The 17,961-nt window shown below is 46.3% G+C and overlaps 1 protein-coding gene and 1 long non-coding RNA gene across 15 annotated transcripts in view; both read left to right on the forward strand.

The window, feature by feature from the left end:
• The first annotated feature begins 3,704 nt into the window (after positions 1-3,704).
• On the forward strand, positions 3,705-12,339 carry LOC122462397. Its single transcript, XR_006284924.1, has 3 exons — positions 3,705-3,766; positions 8,729-8,816; positions 10,946-12,339. It is a non-coding gene; the product is annotated as an uncharacterized LOC122462397 (long non-coding RNA).
• A 1,558-nt stretch (positions 12,340-13,897) lies between these two features.
• The window catches only part of UNC80 (unc-80 homolog, NALCN channel complex subunit), a 192,723-nt gene continuing 188,659 nt past the window's right edge, over positions 13,898-17,961 (forward strand). For all 14 annotated transcript variants that reach the window (XR_006284891.1, XM_043525302.1, XM_043525308.1 and 11 more), the window contains exons 1-2: positions 13,898-14,072; positions 15,251-15,299. Coding sequence is in view for 13 of the 14 variants with exons in the window: in XM_043525302.1 (XP_043381237.1) it covers positions 13,981-14,072; positions 15,251-15,299 (141 nt within the window). In the remaining variant the exon portion in view is untranslated. The remainder of the gene's footprint in view (positions 14,073-15,250; positions 15,300-17,961) is intronic.

Consider the following 17,961-nt stretch of genomic DNA (forward strand, 5'->3'; position numbering starts at 1 on the left):
AGATAAATAACTGACCTCATGAGTAAATCAACTTCAAAATTTTTAGACTGACTTTAGTACTTTTGAAGATGTCTCTGGAGGCTGAAGTTGTCTATTGCACCCCAGAACAGGTACAGCACAGACAGTGACTTTACCAATTTCCCTGTACTGCCCCTCTGGTGTACCTCACTCCAGATTTGGAAAGAACAGCTGTAGGAGAGAATGGATAGGTTCCATCTCTAACACTCTTAATCCATGGTGTATCTGCCAAGGGCATATATTCGTGCCAAGCATGATGATATTTTTATTCTATAAGAACGTAAGAGCTGCCATACTGGGTCAGACCACAGTCCATTTTGCCCAGTATCCTGTCTTTGACAGTGGCCCACACCAGATCTTCAGGGAGACTATACAGAACAAGTCAATTATGAAGTGATCCATCCCTGTCTTCTGCTCCCCACTTCTGGTAGTCATAGTTTTAGGGTCACCCCAAGCATGGAGTTGCATCCCTGACCTTCTTGGCTAATAGCCATTGATGGACCTATCCTCCATTAACTTGCCCAGTTCTCTTTTGAACCCAGTTATACTATGCACACTTGCCCCCCGGGAACTGGCGTGAGAACTGTCAACATGTTCTACAAGTCAATTTTCTTTACAAAGTAAACAATGACACTGGGGCCCTCAGATGGTCTATTGAGAAGAAAAGTCCAATAATAAATTTGCCCTAAGTGCAACACTCAGCCATTCATATATTCTTAGTTGTTTGTTTATTTAGATCTCAGCCTTATTCAGTCTCCACACCAAAGCTTGCCCATCTTTACCAAAAGGCTAAAGTTGCTACTGAGTATATGCCACCATAAATCAGCACTTTGTTTTCTTTTACAAACGCTTACAGAATACACATCTTAGATTGGAGGGAAGAAGAAAGAACCCCCCACCCCCAGTTTAAATATGTTTTGTTTCCACACCATGAACGGGACTCTCATAGCCAATTGGGCAACAAGAAATCCTGCAGGTTTACTTACCCAATCTCACAAATGGAATTTGTTCTGAGGAAGAAGATATGGAGAGGGTTGAGTTCTACATAATGAAGGGAGGAAGCTATCTTCAGTATTCTTCCTTACACTACATACTCTTTGGGCTAAGAACCAGGTCATCCACCTTCCTGTGCTGTTGACTTGTAAAAAGAAAATGTCCATCCTGCAGCAGATGGATTTGCCTCTTTACTTCACTGTCCTAACATGACATTTGTAGCTGTTATTACTGCTATCTTAACTCAAGTTTTAGGCCTGATTCTGCAATGCTGACTCACATCTCATTGCTTTATCTTCAGTGGAACTTCTTATATGAGTAAGGGTGGTAGGGTCAGGCCCTTAAATTGCAGAAGGACTGAGATAGCCCATCCAATTACACATTATTAGTATTGATATTTATTATGAGCAATAATGATTTGCCAAGGTGTTTCTCATTTAAAACATCCTTTCCCCCCATCACTATTACTGTATTTGAAATAAAACTCTTTAGAATCATACCACTGAAATCTATTTCCTTACCAAGGTAACAGCTGCTCCCTTCTGCAGGAAAAAGAAAACATGGCACAGGGCTAAAGGGATGAAGATCTCCATAAGGTTCTCCTGACTCAGATTGGTACTGATTTCTCCACTGGTGGAGGGGCAGGGATAGCACTCCCAGAATAAATCACATTTCCTACTTTCAAAATCTTCAGAGAATATTGGAAAGCAAGGACAATCCCAATAGAGAACCCATGTCTGGCTGCCTCTGTGCCACCAGCCCCCGTCCTTGTCCCTGCCCCTGCCCTCCCCATCTGCCAGCACAGATCGAACAGAATTACCCCATCTGAGCTTCATCAGCTGGAACTTGCCCTGGGGACACCCATAAAGGCAGATCTCCCTCAGAAGGAGGGACAGCAGGAAGCTGGGGCTGTATTACCTTTCTTAAGGAATATTTGCAGCATTAGTGCTGGGATGACATGCACCCCCTTCTAGCTGATTCCCTGTCCTCCCCACTCCTCCTCAAATCCAACCATTACCTGCACCCTCTCCACTCACAGAGCCACCAATCTGTAGAAAGCCTTTGGTGCAGCTTGGAGGAAGGGGGAAGACAGTGCCCTGGAGCTGGCTGAGCCTACATTCTGTGTATAAGGGATATGGTCCATGAACATACAATATGATGGGGGCTAATTTAGCTACAACTAATCAGGAGAAAGATCTTGGAGTCATCGTGGATAGTTCTCTGAAGACGTGCAGCGGCAGTCAAAAAAGCAAACAGGATGTTAGGAATCATTAAAAAAGGGCTAGAGAATAAGATGGAGAATATCTTATTGCCCTTATATAAACCCGTGGTACGCCCACATCTTGAATACTGCATACAGATGTGGTCCCCTCATCTCAAAAAAGATATACTGGCATTAGAAAAGGTTCAGAAAAGGTCAACTAAAATGATTAGGGGTTTGGAACGGGTCCCATATGAGGAGAGATTAAAGAGGCTAGGACTTTTCGGCTTGGAAAACAGGAGTCTAAGGGGGATATGATAGAGGTATATAAAATCATGAGTGGCGTGGAGAAAGTGAATAAGGATACGTTATTTACTTGTTCCCATAATATAAGAACTAGGCGCCACCAAATGAAATTAATGGGCAGCAGGTTTAAAACAAATAAAAGGAAGTTCTTCTTCACTCAGCACACAGTCAACCTGTGGAACTCCTTGCCTGTGGAGGTTGTGACGGCTAGGATTATAACAGGATTTAAAAGAGAACTGGATAAATTCATGGAGGTTAAGTCTATCAATGGCTATTAGCCAGGATGGGTAAGGAATGGTGTCCCTAGCCTCTATTTGTCAGAGGGTGGAGATGGAGAGATCACTTGATTATTACCTGTTAGGTTCACTCCCTCTGAGGCACCTAGCCTCGGTAGACAGGATACTGGGCTGGATGGATCTTTGGTCTGACCCAGTATGGCCATTCTTATGAAAGAAAGGACCCCCTGCTCCATCAGATCATGAGGGCATGATCTGCTCCCAAATTATTTTTGTTTTCCTTGAGCATATTCCCTGGTTTGTTGGGATGCTCTGGGCGCAAAGCAGGCAGCATGGAGGGTATTTTTAAATAGAAAAACAAAGTGTATGGAAGCACATAGCTTTTGAGAGGGGAAAACATGGCACAAACTTTACTAACACAATAAATGAAGGAGCCACTGCCCTCCTTTTAGCGCCCATTAGCTAATAAAATGCTATGGGTGGACAATCTGCACCCTGCCATGGATGTCAGCCCCTAGTCTCAAGGGAGAGTCAAGCAGACGTTCAGGAGTGAAGACATGAATTGCTTCTCCACTCACATTGGTGCAAATCAGACTTAACTCCTCTGCAGTCAATAGATTTACATCAGTGTAAGAGAGAGGAGAATCAGGCCCAAAGGAGGTAGGATGGCTTTATGTTAAAAACAAAGCTGGAATTATAACCCAGCAGGACACAGCGCCACGAGTAAATCTAAGACCCCAATGCAACAGAATGCCAATGGGATGCACAGGCATGAACTGTCCCGCCTTCTGCAGGTTTTGCCCTCCTTCCTGCCCCACCCTCTCACCGGGGCAGGCTGAGGGCCCCAGTGTGGGTGAGCCGCTGAGACCTTGTAAAGCTACTGCTTAGACAGACCACAAGGGGGCCTTGTGGGAGAAGTATAAAAGCTGGCTGGCAGGCAGGCTAGGAGGGCATAGTGATTCTTCCTGAGTTTCTGTGCTCAGGGGAGCAGAATAAGGCACCCTGCTGATGGGTAAGTGGCTGAGGCAGCCTGAAGAGCAGCAAAGCTACTGAGGAAATTACCCCTGCCCCAGTGGTGTGAGGGAATCCCTAGTTGGAGGGGAAGAACTGCGGGGGAATGAACACCACCATTGGGTGGGTGTTTGGTGAGGGGGCCACAGACCTGTTCAACAACTACTCAGCGGCAGCTGGGGGAGGGGGAAGCCACACCCCTTTCCACTTACCCCCACCCCTGTTTGACTGAAGCAGCTATGTAGAGGAGAGCCCCACTTGCTCTGTGAACCCCTTGGTGTCTGTGTGCTTGCTGTGGATGAGGGCAGGGGAACAAAGATGCTGGTGATCTATTTTGCTCACTTCCATTGCTGGGTGTGAACATGTTTAACCAGGAACCTGCATTAGGAATTACTAGACACATGCAGGCTACCAGAGCCCACTGGTCTGTGCCTTCTTGGCATGGCATGGCCCCTGCCCACTTCCCTGCTGTGTCACTATCTCCAGCAGCTGCTCTGGTCATTGTGAAAAGGGACCTCCCTGTTCTATTTCAGCCATTTGCCTGGGTGGCCTAATGTGGGGCCATATCCTGCAGGGCTTAAAGTGATAACAGTGAGAGTTTCACCTCAGTGAGGCATGAAAGAGGCCTTCAGGATCTAGGCCTTGGGAGAGCCATGCAGTTGATTTGCTATGAAATATTTGTGCTATTATTCCTGCTCAGCTCTAACTTCCTAAGGGGGAAAGGTGCCTCATCTACTACTTCGATTTGTATTGAAGTTTATTTTGCAGCACTTTATCAAACCTCTTACCTGTACCCTGAAGTCCTCTATCTCCTACTAAGAAAAAACTCAGCTGCTTTAGCTTTGCTTTATAACTAATATCCTTTAACATGGGCATCTCCTTGCTGATCCTACTTTATTGTGGCTCCAAAGCACTCCTGGTTTCTGCATTAAAATAGAGACCAGAATTGGATAGAGTACTCTAGTCCCTCATTAAACGGTGCCCTATAAAGCTTAAAATCACTTTGGAATGCCTCAGACTAAAAAGCAGTGTCTTATTTTCCTTTTGACTGCAATTGGCCAGATGGTTGTAGAGTTGGGGAGGGGAGGGGTGTTCTGAGTAATTCCTGGTTTCAGAGTAACAGCCGTGTTAGTCTGTATTCGTAAAAAGAAAAGGAGTACTTGTGGCACCTTAGAGACTAACCAGTTTATTTGAGCATGAGCTTTCGTGAGCTACAGCTCACTTCATCGGATGCATAGCATATCGTGGAAACTGCAGAAGACATTATATACACACAGAGACCATGAAACAAAACTTCCTCCCACCCCACTCCCCCGCTGGCAACAGCTTATCTAAAGTGATCATCAAGTAGAGCCATTTCCAGCACAAATCCAGGTTTTCTCACCCTTCCCCCCCCCCACACACACACATACAAACTCACTCTTCTGCTGGCAACAGCCCATCCCCCTTTGAAACCCCTCTTTTATAATGCGCATGATAATCAAGGTGGGTCACCTCCAGCACTAATCCAGGTTTTCCCACCCCCCCCCCACACACCCCCCCCTCCAAAAACCACACACACAAACTCATTCTTCTGCTGGCAACAGCTCATCTTACAATGTGCACAGCAATAATCCAAGTTTAACCAGAACGTCTTGGGGGGGGGTTTGCAGGAAAAAAAACAAGGGGAGACAGGCTACCTTGCATAATGACTTAGCCACTCCCAGTCTCTATTCAAGCCCAAATTAATAGTATCCAATTTGCAAATGAATTCCAATTCAGCAGTTTCTTGCTGGAGTCTGGATTTGAAGTTTTTTTGCTTTAAGATAGCGACCCTCATGTCTGTGATTGCGTGACCAGAGAGATTGAAGTGTTCTCCGACTGGTTTATGAATGTTATAATTCTTGACATCTGATTTGTGTCCATTTATTCTTTTACGTAGAGACTGTCCAGTTTGACCAATGTACATGGCAGAGGGGCATTGCTGGCACATGATGGCATATATCACATTGGTGGATGTAATTCCTAAATCCTCTTCTCACTACACTGAGTGAGCTACATCACTGAAGTTCGAACTCCCTTTTTTAGAGCTTATTTAATCAATAGATATTTAGAGACCAATGCTTGCCTGAGTTGCTTGGTGATCTTAAGGAAACTTAAGTCGAGGGGGAGAGAATCAGCCTGATGCAGCAACAACTTCAAGCTGAGCATATCGTCCCCATAGTAAAGATAGCAAATTCTGCAAGACTAGTCTTTCTAGAAAGTTCTAGTCTACATTGTCTTCTAAACCCCTCTGATGGTGGTTAAGCTGCTTATCTGTGCCATGTAGGCCTGCTCAGAGCAGGATTAGATGACATGGCGCTTATGACCTCTGTTCCTGCATGGAGCCTTGTCTATTACTAGTGCTCTGACTGGGGATAGCAACAGTAAAATTCTATCAAAACCATCCCTCTGTAGACACCGCCGTGGATGCCTGAAGCCATGCTTCTGCATGGTAGACATAAAGGAATTAAAGTGGGCAGTCGAACACTTACGCACTAGAACTTCAGAGCCCTTGGATGGGAATGGGTTACAGCCCACATGGCACAATACTGCAAGGTTCAGAAATAAAACGTAACCAAGCTGCTCTGAACTGCCCTGCACAAGGAAGTAGGTGCTATTAATCATCTACTGAAAGGAAGAGCTAATGCTAGTAGCATGCTTCAGCTGTGGGGAAACATCCCCGGTGAAGCAGTCAGCACTGAGAAAAAAGACAGTGGATGAGGCAAAAAAATCTTCTTTAAGCAGGAACAGCTAAAGCAATCCCTGAGTGCAGCTGGAGAGATTTGTCTTGGCACTGTTAGGTGAGGAGCAGTGATTAGCTGGGCACTTCAATTAGCAATCCCTCCTTCTCTTGCTGGCTTAATATCTTATTTTTAATAGTACATGGTATGTGATATACCTTAAGCCAGTGGTTCTCAACCTTTTTGGACCAGGACACACTTGCATAGAAGGCCCTAAACAGAATGATACCACTGCTATGCCAGACAACTGAGCAGCAGAGAACATGTCTCTTCCCCTCTGCCCCCAACTCCTGCCCTGGCACGATACGGAGCGTGGCTGCATGGTGCTGCTTGCAGCAGCAGCGTGGGGTGAGGAAGCCGGTGGCCTTGAGGAAGAACCAAGGGAATAGATAATGCATTTTATATTGTATAGCGAGACAGGTGTAGTCCCTTATGTCTGGAAGGGATTTATGGTGGACATGCAGAGTCCCAGGGCTTGTCTACATTATCTGCTAGATCAACGGGCAGCAATTGATCCAATGGGGGTCAATTTATAGTGTCTAGTCTAGACATGATAATTCGACTGCCGAGTGTTCTCCAGTACTCCACCAGGGCGAGAGGTGGAGTTGATGGGAGAGTGTCAGCTGTTGACTTACCACAGTGAAGACACTGCGGTAAGTAGATCTAACTAAGTACATCAACTTCAGCTATGTTATTCACGTAGCTGAAGTTGCGTAACTTAAATTTTGTTTTCCCTCCCCACCTCAAGTGTAGACCAGGCCCCTGTTGCTACTGTAAAACACTACAAGAGGAAGTGTGGTCTAGTGGTTAGGGCACTGGACTGGGACTCTGGGGGCCTTGGTTGTCCTCCTATCCAGCTGTGTGATCTTAAGGATGTTGCATTGCCTCATTTTCCTTCCCCTCCTTTATCTGTCTGGCACTGCTTCTAACTATATATTTGAACAGCGCAAATTGCAGTGAGGGCCTTACTTTTGGGGGATGTGCTACTAGGCTACAAATATCATGGGCAGTATTAATCTGTTATATAGTAAATGCAGTGGAGTAGGTGGGCTTCTGTTCTGTCTTAAGCCACCATATTGGAAAAGGGCATTTTTTTTCCCCACCCCAGAGCACTCCTTAAGAGTCCCTAAGCCAATCCTGTTACTTCAGCTGTGTAGTGGGGGCAGGTGGCTCAACATGCCCTTCATAATCTAGTTGAATCAGGTTCCAGTTGTGATCTCTTGCTGTTACCCCAACCTCTTCTGGCTATCTTGAATCATGACAGGGCCCAAAACCAGTTCTGGTTTCTTATGTGGGGAATAATTACCTCAGTATCTGTGGCATTACATAGGTGTTCCCTATGCAAAGCGTCCAGTCTCCAGAAGAGCTTGCTTCTCATTTAGGGCCCAAAATAAATGGTCAGACTTTCAAAAGTGCTCAGCACTCCTTGAAAATCTGGATCTAATTGTGGGTTCTGAGCACTTGAAAATGTAGCATTGAGGTCTCTTGAAAATATGGGCCTAAGTGTGGGGGCTACTGCATGTCTTGAGGCCCATGCTATTGAGTTATACCAAGCAAAAGTCACAAGATATTTAGACTCATAGACTTTAAGGTCAGAAGGGACCATTATGATGGTCTAGTCTGACGTCCTGCACAACGCAGGCCACCGAATCTCACCCACCCACTCCTGTAACAAACCCCTAACCTATGTCTGAGCTATTGAAGTCCTCAAATCCGGGTTTAAAGACTTCAAGGTGCAGAGAATCCTCCAGCAAGTGACCCGTGCCCTGCACTGCAGAGGAAGGTGAAAAAACCCCAGGGCCTCTGCCAATCTGCCCTAGAGGAAAATTCCTTCCCGACCCCAAATAGCATCACAAGCCAACAGGTCACTCTTCTCTTTTTAATACACTGCAGAGGTTGCCCGATTAGACACCGATATGCAGTAGGCCTATAGAATAGGAGATAAGTAAATGAGTTACATGGGGTGTCACAGCATAATACACTGAGGAGTCTATCTTGTCCTCAAACAAATTATTCAGGTTGATCCTATTTACTCTGACTGCCATAAAACACAAGTAGGTATCATAGCAACTGCACGTCACTTTGTTCTGATTTGTTTCCTGCATGTCTAAGCGGCAAAACAGCACCAGAGAGACTCCCTGGGATATAAAGGTGTCTGTGGAAACAACCTATCCCCTTAATACAGAGATTTTTTTTCCTAGATATTTAATCACTGACCTCTATTTGGCTCTCAAGGAAAGCTGGGGTGGATCTGAGGCATTTCTTACTGGGGCACCATCTTGTTAGTATGTAAGTACACCCAAATGGTGGCTGTTAGTGTGAATGACAGCCCCAGCTGTGAGCAGATAATCTGTGGATTTGATTATCTTTTACAAGTAGGATAAAGGTTAATAGAAAATGTGTTTCTAACTTGCAGTCTGATTCTCTCCTGCTAGTTGCCAGTTCCCCAGCTAGGGAACCCCTGCAGAGCAGAGGCTGCTGTAAATTGCAGCAGGGACCAAATTGGCCTGCAACTACTCCAGAATTTGGGAACCGCATAAAGCCACCCTTCCTCTCTTCCTTAGTCTTGTGCTAATTACAGCTTGGCCAGACCAGAGAATCTTCACCTAGATCTGAGATCCTTGTCCTTCTGAAACTCTTCTTCCTCACTGTTCCTTTTGCACCAGCAGATGGGAATCTCCATGTTTTAAAATCCTCTATTTATAATGACACTCCAGATTTCTTCCACTAGTTTGAGATTCCCAGTACTTAAAATGGCAAGTATGTAGTAGAAACTTTACCAGTTTGCACAGGTAAAGAGCCAGGTACTCAGCTGGTATAATTGGCACAGGTCCACTGAAGACCACACCGGCACGGCTTACACCAGCTGAGTATCTGGCCCAAAGTGTCAAAGTTGGCATATTTGGAGCATAAACTGCACAATTAACCCTTTCACTCAGACTTTTCAAGCTGTTCTACTTGCTTTTACATCTAGTTGTGTGGCTTGTTTTTTTATTTTTTTTTATTTTTTAAAGAAACCGTAGTTTCTTTAAATACTGTAGCTTGTCTGGGGAATTCATCTAGTCTCTTATATCAGTTAGCCTACCTGATATTGGGTTTATATACTTTAGAAGACATCTTTCCCACTGGCAAGAGCATATCTTGTCTTGGCAGGGCATAAGACCGTTGAGATCAGCCAGGTTGTCCCAGTTCTCCATCCCACTGTTGAATCTGGCTTGGGCGGTGGAAAGACTTGTTGGTGATAGGCTCTGCCTGCATCACTCCCTCCTTGAGGATGTCCATTACAATTATTCTATATTGTCATCTTGAGTGCTGTCATGTGACAATGCATCACTAAACCAGGAACATAAGCTTTCAGTCTTGCATCCTTTAAGGAGGGCCACTTATGACAAAGATTTGTATAAGGCTGGTGGCATTGTCTATGGCTGCTGACTGTTAGCAGACCTAATGTGGGATCTTTCTGTTAAAATTCTCTGAGCATTCTGTACTGCTCTTTCCCCTCGTCCATAGATCGGCAACCTTTGCAACATGGCCTGCCAGGGTAAGCCCCCTGGCTGGCAGGGCTGGTTTATTTACCTGCCGCGTCTGCAGGTTCGACTGATCGTGGCTCCCACTGGCCACGGTTCGCTGTCCCAGGCCAATGGGGGATGCAGGAAGGGCGGCCAGCACATCCCTCGGCCCACGCCACTTCCCGCAGCCCCCAAAGGTTGCCAATCCCTCCCCTGGTCTATGCTCTTGTGGGGACTGGAAGTAATCTGCTCAAAATGATCAAGTTATGAATTCAGGGTCCTATTGTCAGTGACTCCTTTAGAAAGGAAAAGACTGTAAAATAGTCACAGAGGATGGGCAGGATGGGTTGGTCCATTTAATTATCAGGGAATACAGAGGTCTCAAACCTGATTTCCCCCTTGTATTTTGGCACTAGTGGCTATTTTAGTCCTAATCTCAATGGTAAGACTGGCTAGCCACTCAAAATGGCATCCACATATGCTTATATCATCCTGAGCCTCGAAGAATGTGGTTGATCCCATCACAAGGTCTAGTCTGCCCCATGCTGTCACCAGTCTCTGGGGAGTGACCGCTTTAGTGTGCTAGCATCCACAGAGGCCAGGGGACTCTAAAACTCGAAGCCTGGGCCTTCCCCCATCTCTCCCCATGGCTCCCTGCAGCAAATCCAAATCCTTCTGTAGGAGGTGTTTGTTCACTGTGCCCCTCTTTACATCAACATAGGCAGCCTTTACAAAACAAGGTAACCATTTATTAGTCACCTGGCATCTGAGTCCCTAGGTTAGCACAGAGGGGCAGAAGTTAAGCTATAGTTCACTCTGGTCAAACAAGTGCCCCTAGGAGTTCATCACAGCTTGGCTAGCTCCATCTCTGGCTCTCCCTACCTGTTCCTCCTTTTTGTCTCCCCCTAGATCAAGGCTCCTGAGGCCCTCCAAAAGAGCCACCCTTCTGGTTGCCTGACACCTTGTTCTCCTGCTTAGTTCCCGAGTCCTACCCTGCTGGGGTTTCCTGTTGATTGCTCAGTCACTGGGATGTCTGTCATTCTGGACCCTCTGTTGGTTTGAAACGGTTCTTCAATGATCCTGTTAATTCCTTCCAGACAGCAAGCATGCGCGCATACACCCCTCCTGCACTGTTCCGAGAACGTTAACCCTTTTGAACCTACATGTTAGCAATACAATGTACAGAGGAAAACTGAGGCATGCCTGGGATTAATAAAAACAAGTATTTTTTAAAACTCCCTCTTGGTCACAGATCAACTTGGGTCTTCAGTAAGGTCAGCCAATGCAAGGACTACACCAGGCTTAAATCTTATCAAAACTATTGGCAATCTCTGACATCTAGGGGGCAGGGCACTTTATGTAGGTCATAGAGCATAAGCTACTTGTATTGTTTATCACAAGCCTGAACTTGTCATGATCCTGGAGGTAGCTTGTGGCCTCTTTACTTGATGTATCCATCCTGGGAGTTGTGAGCTCTAGGCTTCTCTGAAAATCAGGCCATTTTTATTTCAGTCCCCCAGGTTTGAAAACTGTAGCCTATATTACCTTTCACTTCTAGAGCACCTTTTGATTGTTGGCTTTGACTTTCTTTATACATTTAGCCTCCCGAAATGCTCTGAAGTAGCAGATATGGATAGACTTGGCCATAAGAAAGTGGTGTGTGTGGGTTTTTTTTTTTTTTTTACAAAACTAGTACCATTGCAATGAAGGATGCAGGGTGCCTCGTTAGCCACTGCAGCAGAGGTAGCAAAAAGACACTGCACAGAAATATTGCAGAACACACATTATTTCATGAAAGCATCCCATGCAGCCCTAGAACCTGGCATCTCTTACTGTAAGTTAGACTCTTCCTGGAGGCCTCTCCACACATCAGAAAATAACAAGCTAAGAACAACAAGGGTGGTGTGGATTTCAAGAAGCTGACCCCCCTTCGACAAGTTAGTCATGGAAACTCTCATAGCAAACAGGGCTGCTACCTGTTTCTCTGCCCCTGCCTTGCCTGGGTTGCTAGAGAATACCTGATCTCTGACAGAGAGACCATCTTCTTCTGAGGAAAATCTACCATCTACATTAAAACATGGAGTAGCCTTACCAAAACTAAAGAAACAATAATTCTTTGCTGGAGTCCTTGCAAGCTGCTGCCCCCTGTAACTAAACTTAGAAGGTCCCAGAACATGCTTCAGCAGCCAGTCACCTGGATTCCTCTGTTAGAAAAAGGTTGTGGCATGGTGCATGACACCCTCCTGCCCAAAGGCCAGGGTATAAAATCATAGACCTCCTGCTGGATGTCTGGCATTTGGTACTGTTGGTCACCACATTCATGCATCTTCTGAGAGATGGGACTGCAGAAATGAATGGTTTGGGTCTAAACAACGATATGTTACAGGCAACTGTTCTCTACCTTCGATGGCCTTGCCTGCAAAGTCCCACAAGGCTAAATCTTTCCTTTATGACATTTGGCATCTACATGGAACAAGTGGGGCAGTTAATGAGGCAGCACAGGCTGAAGTGCTGGCATTATACAGCTGGCACACATATGTATGGCTCCTTCATATCAAATACAAGTAGCAACCAGAGTTCCCCACCCTGTCAGGCGTGGTGGGGCTCAGCCTTCTGCCCTGGGGTGGTGGGTAACAGACTTAAGCCATGCAGCAGCAGGCTCCATCCCCTGGCTGTCGCATTTTGGTCTGGGGTCCCAAGCTCACCACCGCACCCGGGCCCCCGCTGCCTCTCCTGTCCTTTCACCAACACCAGCCCCCACTGTCTCCCTGCCCACCTCCCCATCCAGAACTTAATTTGTCTCCTGGCTTGCCAGGGCCGGGTCAGGCTGTTGTGAAAAGTGATGTTTGTTAATATCACTTTTCACTGCCTCCTAGCTAGCTCCTCTGCTGTGAAAAGTGATATCTGTGTGTTTGGTAATATCACTTTTCACAGAAACAGACTTACTAGCTGACAGGTCCAAAGGAAAAGGGGGCGGGGGGGAGAAACCAACCGCACAAACAACAATGACAAAAACATACAAAGCACCTTATTTTTTGTATTCTGTTTAGGTCCAGTAAAGAGTAGAGACAACTGTACATTAATAAATTACAATGATTTGGACATGGCAACAGGCATATTTATTTTTTGTTCCAAAGGTTGAAACCTGAGTGTTTTAGAAAAACTTGTCCAAGCGGCCACCAGCAAGAGTTGGTGGCCGCAATCAGAGGCCACCAAGAAACGTTTTGGGAGAACCCCTGCCTTAAAGCACCCTCAGAAAGGAACAGGTACCTGAGTCGTTCCCGTCCTTCTCCTGCCCTGTAAACAACCCAAGGTACCAGCCTCTCTGGAACAGGGGCCACCCTTTTTCATCCCCTGCTGCCACACAAAGTGGTGAGGACCCCCCCCCCCCGTCTCTTCTCGCCCTGTAACGAGGGACCTCCCACACACCTCTTATTGTCCCGCAGGGGGAGGACCCCTCTCCTGCACCTCTTTTTGGGTAGTTACCCAGCAGGCGCCCTTGAGGGGGTGGCAGACGGTTATTACTCGCAGGAGCAGAGACACCCCCCCCCCGGGCCTCCTGCGGGGAGAGCGGGACGCTGCTCGGGAAGGACGGGCTGGGGTTGCGCTCGCCACAGGTGGTGCTTGGCCCAGCCGCGGCTGAGGGCCGGGGGGGGGGCTGGCGGCGGCGGCGGCAGCAGCCCGGGCGCGGGAGGAGAGCGCGGCCCGCCCTGGGGGCTCAAGGGGTGGCGCCCGGCGCTCCCCTGCCGGGGGCTGGCGCTGGTCGCTGTCCGCGGAGGGAGGTGCTGAAGGCCGGGAGGAGGCGGACACCGCCGCTCGCTCGCTCTCACCCAGCTCCCCCCCCACCCCGCCTCGCCTCCTAGCCTGCTGCAGCCATCTTGCGCGGCGCGGGGAAGCAGCCGCGGGGGCCCCGGGCTGGCTCGGGGCGGGCCGCCGCCGCCGCCATGGTGAAGAGGAAAAGCTCCGAGGGCCCGGAGCAGGAGGGCGGCCGCGGCGTCCCTCTGCCCATCCAGACCTTCCTGTGGCGGCAAACCAGGTGCGAGGGGAGCGGAGCCGGGCCGGGGGTACCCGGCGCCGGCCCCCTGTCCCGCTTGGCGGGCCTCGGGGGCCCCCGCCGCGCTGCCCCCGCCGGCAGGGCTGACGGGCCGGCGGCCGCGCTGCCCGCGGGCTGGACGTGACTGGCGCTCTGCCCAAGTCCGGGCTCCCCTGGTTGAGCTGGCTCCCGGGTCAGCTCCGGTCTGCTGGAGGAGGGGAGGGCTGGATGAATATTGGGGGGGTGGGGTTCCCCCCACTTCAAAATCTGGGCTATCTTTATGCGATTAGTATTTCTACCCCCCCCCCACAAAAAAAACACCCCAAACCCTCTGACTGTCAACCTGTTAGTGTGATGTTTGTTTTTGTAGGGTCTCTTGGGGGGGGGTGTTGTTTATCCCAGTGGTAGACTGCTAAGGCAAACTTCCAAGGGATGCCTGAGTTTGAGCAAACACTGTATTATGCGGTCCTCAAACTTCAAGGCCAGAAGGGACCATCCTGATCTTCTAATCTGAGCTCCTGCACATTGCAGCCCCCCACAACCCACTCCTGTAACAGACCTTTAACCTCTGGCTGAGTCACTGACGTCCTCAAGTCTAACTACTTGTTGTGGGGTGGGTGAGTTTTCTAGCTAAAACTTGTGAGGAAATGGAGGCCTCCAAGCCATTCAGATAGCTGTGTATTAATAATTAGAGGGAAAGAAACAGAAAGAGTGGAAAAGATCATTAGCACAATGTACTAGCAAACTAAAGCTATTCAACTCATAACTTCAGTAATACTTAATATATTCTTATTCTCCTAAATACTTTGATAAATGGTAAATGTGACTACTAGACTTCGTTCTGATGAGTTAAAATGGCTGAATTCTATTTACCTTTAATGGAAGAAAATCATATTTTTAAAATGTCTTGCTTTTATATTGGTATTTGCATGGTATTTGTGAAAACCTTCTGTTTATGGAAAAGGTAATAACATTCTGTACAGTGCTTTCAACAGGTATCTGAGTTTCTCATGGCTTCATTCCTGTTTGTTACGTGGGCTTATCTAGCCACTTAAGTAACGTTGTCACACTGACAAAATAATTTAATTAAAAATGACTCAAAAAAAACGTGCTTAATGTGCATATCTATAACTACTGTTATGAAAACTAACTCTTGTTTTTGCTGTTTGTTGGATTTTTAGTGCATTTTTGAGGCCCAAACTGGGGAAACAGTATGAAGCTTCCTGCGTGGTATGTGGGGTTTTTTTTGTCTTAAACTCATCATAGTTTACTAGTTTTATGCAGCATTGGCTAAATATGGAAACTTGATAAAAGATTGAACTCAAAGGGCCAAATAATCTCTTGTGTAAATCCATTTACATCAGTAGTTACCCCAGAGATGGAAAAATGTTCCAAATACCTATGCAAAGAAGTCAAACCAGACATGCAGCCCAAAATGCACTTAAAAGCATATTAGTTGAGAAATTTGTCATGTTCAAAGACCAGAGTAAAATATTTGGGTGGGGGCAACAATATCTTGGGCCCTCATCCTGCAATCACTTATGTGCTTAACTTTGTGCATATAATTAATCCCAGTTACTTTAATGGAAATATGAATATGTATAAGAAATATATGCATAAATATTTTCAGGAATAAGGCCTTAACTTGTATTTCTGTAGTCCCAAAGACAAACTACTAATGAAACTGAACAAATCAGAAAATAGAGAACACAATATTTTAACAGTACAGTCAAATACAGAAACTATTATAAAATAGGTTTCAGAGTAACAGCCGTGTTAGTCTGTATTCGCAAAAAGAAAAGGAGGACTTGTGGCACCTTAGAGACTAACCAATTTATTTGAGCATGAGCTTTCGTGAGCTACAGCTCACTTCATCGGATGAAGTGAGCTGTAGCTCACGAAAGCTCATGCTCAAATAAATTGGTTAGTCTCTAAGGTGCCACAAGTCCTCCTTTTCTTATTATAAAATTGTTACCATTATCTGTATATTACCAGCTGTGTCTTTAAAGAGCTTGACTTCTGAGAGAGCTGATTCGCTAAGAAAATTATTTGCCAAGGTCAAATTAGATGTGTCTAGGACACTTCATGATTCCTTGAACAGTTATTGTGCACTGCAGTTGAGCTTCCAATATATTAAACTGAGTCAATTGTCAAATTTGGATGTAATTCTTTTTTTTTTTTAAGAGTTGAAATAGCAATCCTGACACAAATTGAGAGTCTAGAGTATTATTTTTTTAAAGTCTTTACCGCATTCTCTGACTCCTCCTTACAAGATGGAGAACTGGAGCAACCCTGAGTATGTGTGCCACATATCACTTGGAAGATTTAGAACCATTTTTTCTTCTATCATGCTGTGAATTCTGCAATGTTTTATTTTAAAATACTGAAAAAGAACCACTGAAAAAGTAGTCAAAGGAAGTGCTTGGTGTGGGTGGACGGAGGTGGGGGAGTTGGGTAATATATGCTAATATGGCAGATCTGGATTCTTAAGCACCAAGCCATTGTCAGTAGCAATACCTAGCTGGATATGTGTTGGAAAAATTACAGCTGGCTGCACTGCACTCCTTCACCAATTTGGGGTCTCATGAATTTTCCCTTGTCATGCCCTAACACACCTGCGCTTCCACCTCTGTGGTCCATTATAGAAACTCACCTATGTATGCCCACATAGGTAGGCAGACTCCTACCTATGTGAGTTCTCCTACCTATGTGCTTACCCCACCAAGTACAGGTCCAACAGTCATCCTGTTGTGTAAGCCCCTACAATGCTGATGCAAGCTCACTCAGCATTTGTCCTTCTATGTGTGTATCCAAGTACTTACAGTTGTCTATATTTGTAACATGGATGGCTGAAGAGGTTTCATGCTTCTGAGAATAATTCAGCAACACATTGATATTCTGTCTGTATTTATTGGTAGAATATCTCTCCTGCAGACATTCAGGCAACCTACTCCAGCAAATGAATTTGGCATTACAAAGGATTTGTAGCCTTCATGTTTATGGCCATCTCTCAGCACACTAAAAAAACACTTGTTTCTTCAGCTGCATCCTGCAGTTGTGAATTAATGTCCTTATGTAGTTTATGATAGGAAATTTACAAACGTGAGACTTAACTATGAGAAGTTGAGAAAAGAAGAATATAGGACCTGATCTGTTGAATCAAGCTACTGATTCCTCTAGTCAGTCTCTTACTCTTGGAAAAGAAAGATAAGACTCTCTCCATGCCAGTAATGCACCTATGCAATTATATCATGCGGGGAGAGGGGGCTTAGTATTTTTGGATCTCTGCAGGCAATCAGCTCATGCCCTGAAGGATGGGATGTGATTATCATATAGTGTTATTGGCTGGCACAACTACACAATGTTCCGTAGCTGTTACTGTCTATCCATATTTAGTATCTCAGACATATTTGATTCAAGGACTGTTTTCTATAGACAGTGAATTTCATTGGTTGATTGTATATACATCATGCAAAGAAGTGCCACTTTTTTCTTGGCTCTAAATTCACTGCACTTTAAGTTTTGGTTTCACTTGTTTCCATTTTAGGGTATAAAACAGGGGTGGGCAAACTTTTTGGCTGCAGGGCCGCATCTGGGTGGGGAAATTGCATGCAGGGCCATGAATGTAGGGCTGGGGCAAAGGGTTGGGGTGTGAGGGGGGGTACAGTGTGCAGGAAGGGGCAGGGAGCATCAGGGGGCTCAGGACAGGGGGTTAGGGTACAGGAGGGAGTGCAGAGTGCAGGAAGGGTTCGGGGTGTGGGCTCTGGGGTGGCAGCAGCAAGCAGCGGGGCTAAGACAGGATCCCTGCCTTCCCTGGCCCCGCGCCACTCCAGAAGTGGCCAGCACCATGTCCCTGCGGCCCCTGGGGGAGGGAGGGCAGAGGCTCCACGCG

This window comes from Chelonia mydas, chromosome 11, assembly GCF_015237465.2.
Source record: "Chelonia mydas isolate rCheMyd1 chromosome 11, rCheMyd1.pri.v2, whole genome shotgun sequence".
NCBI lineage: Eukaryota > Metazoa > Chordata > Testudines > Cheloniidae > Chelonia > Chelonia mydas.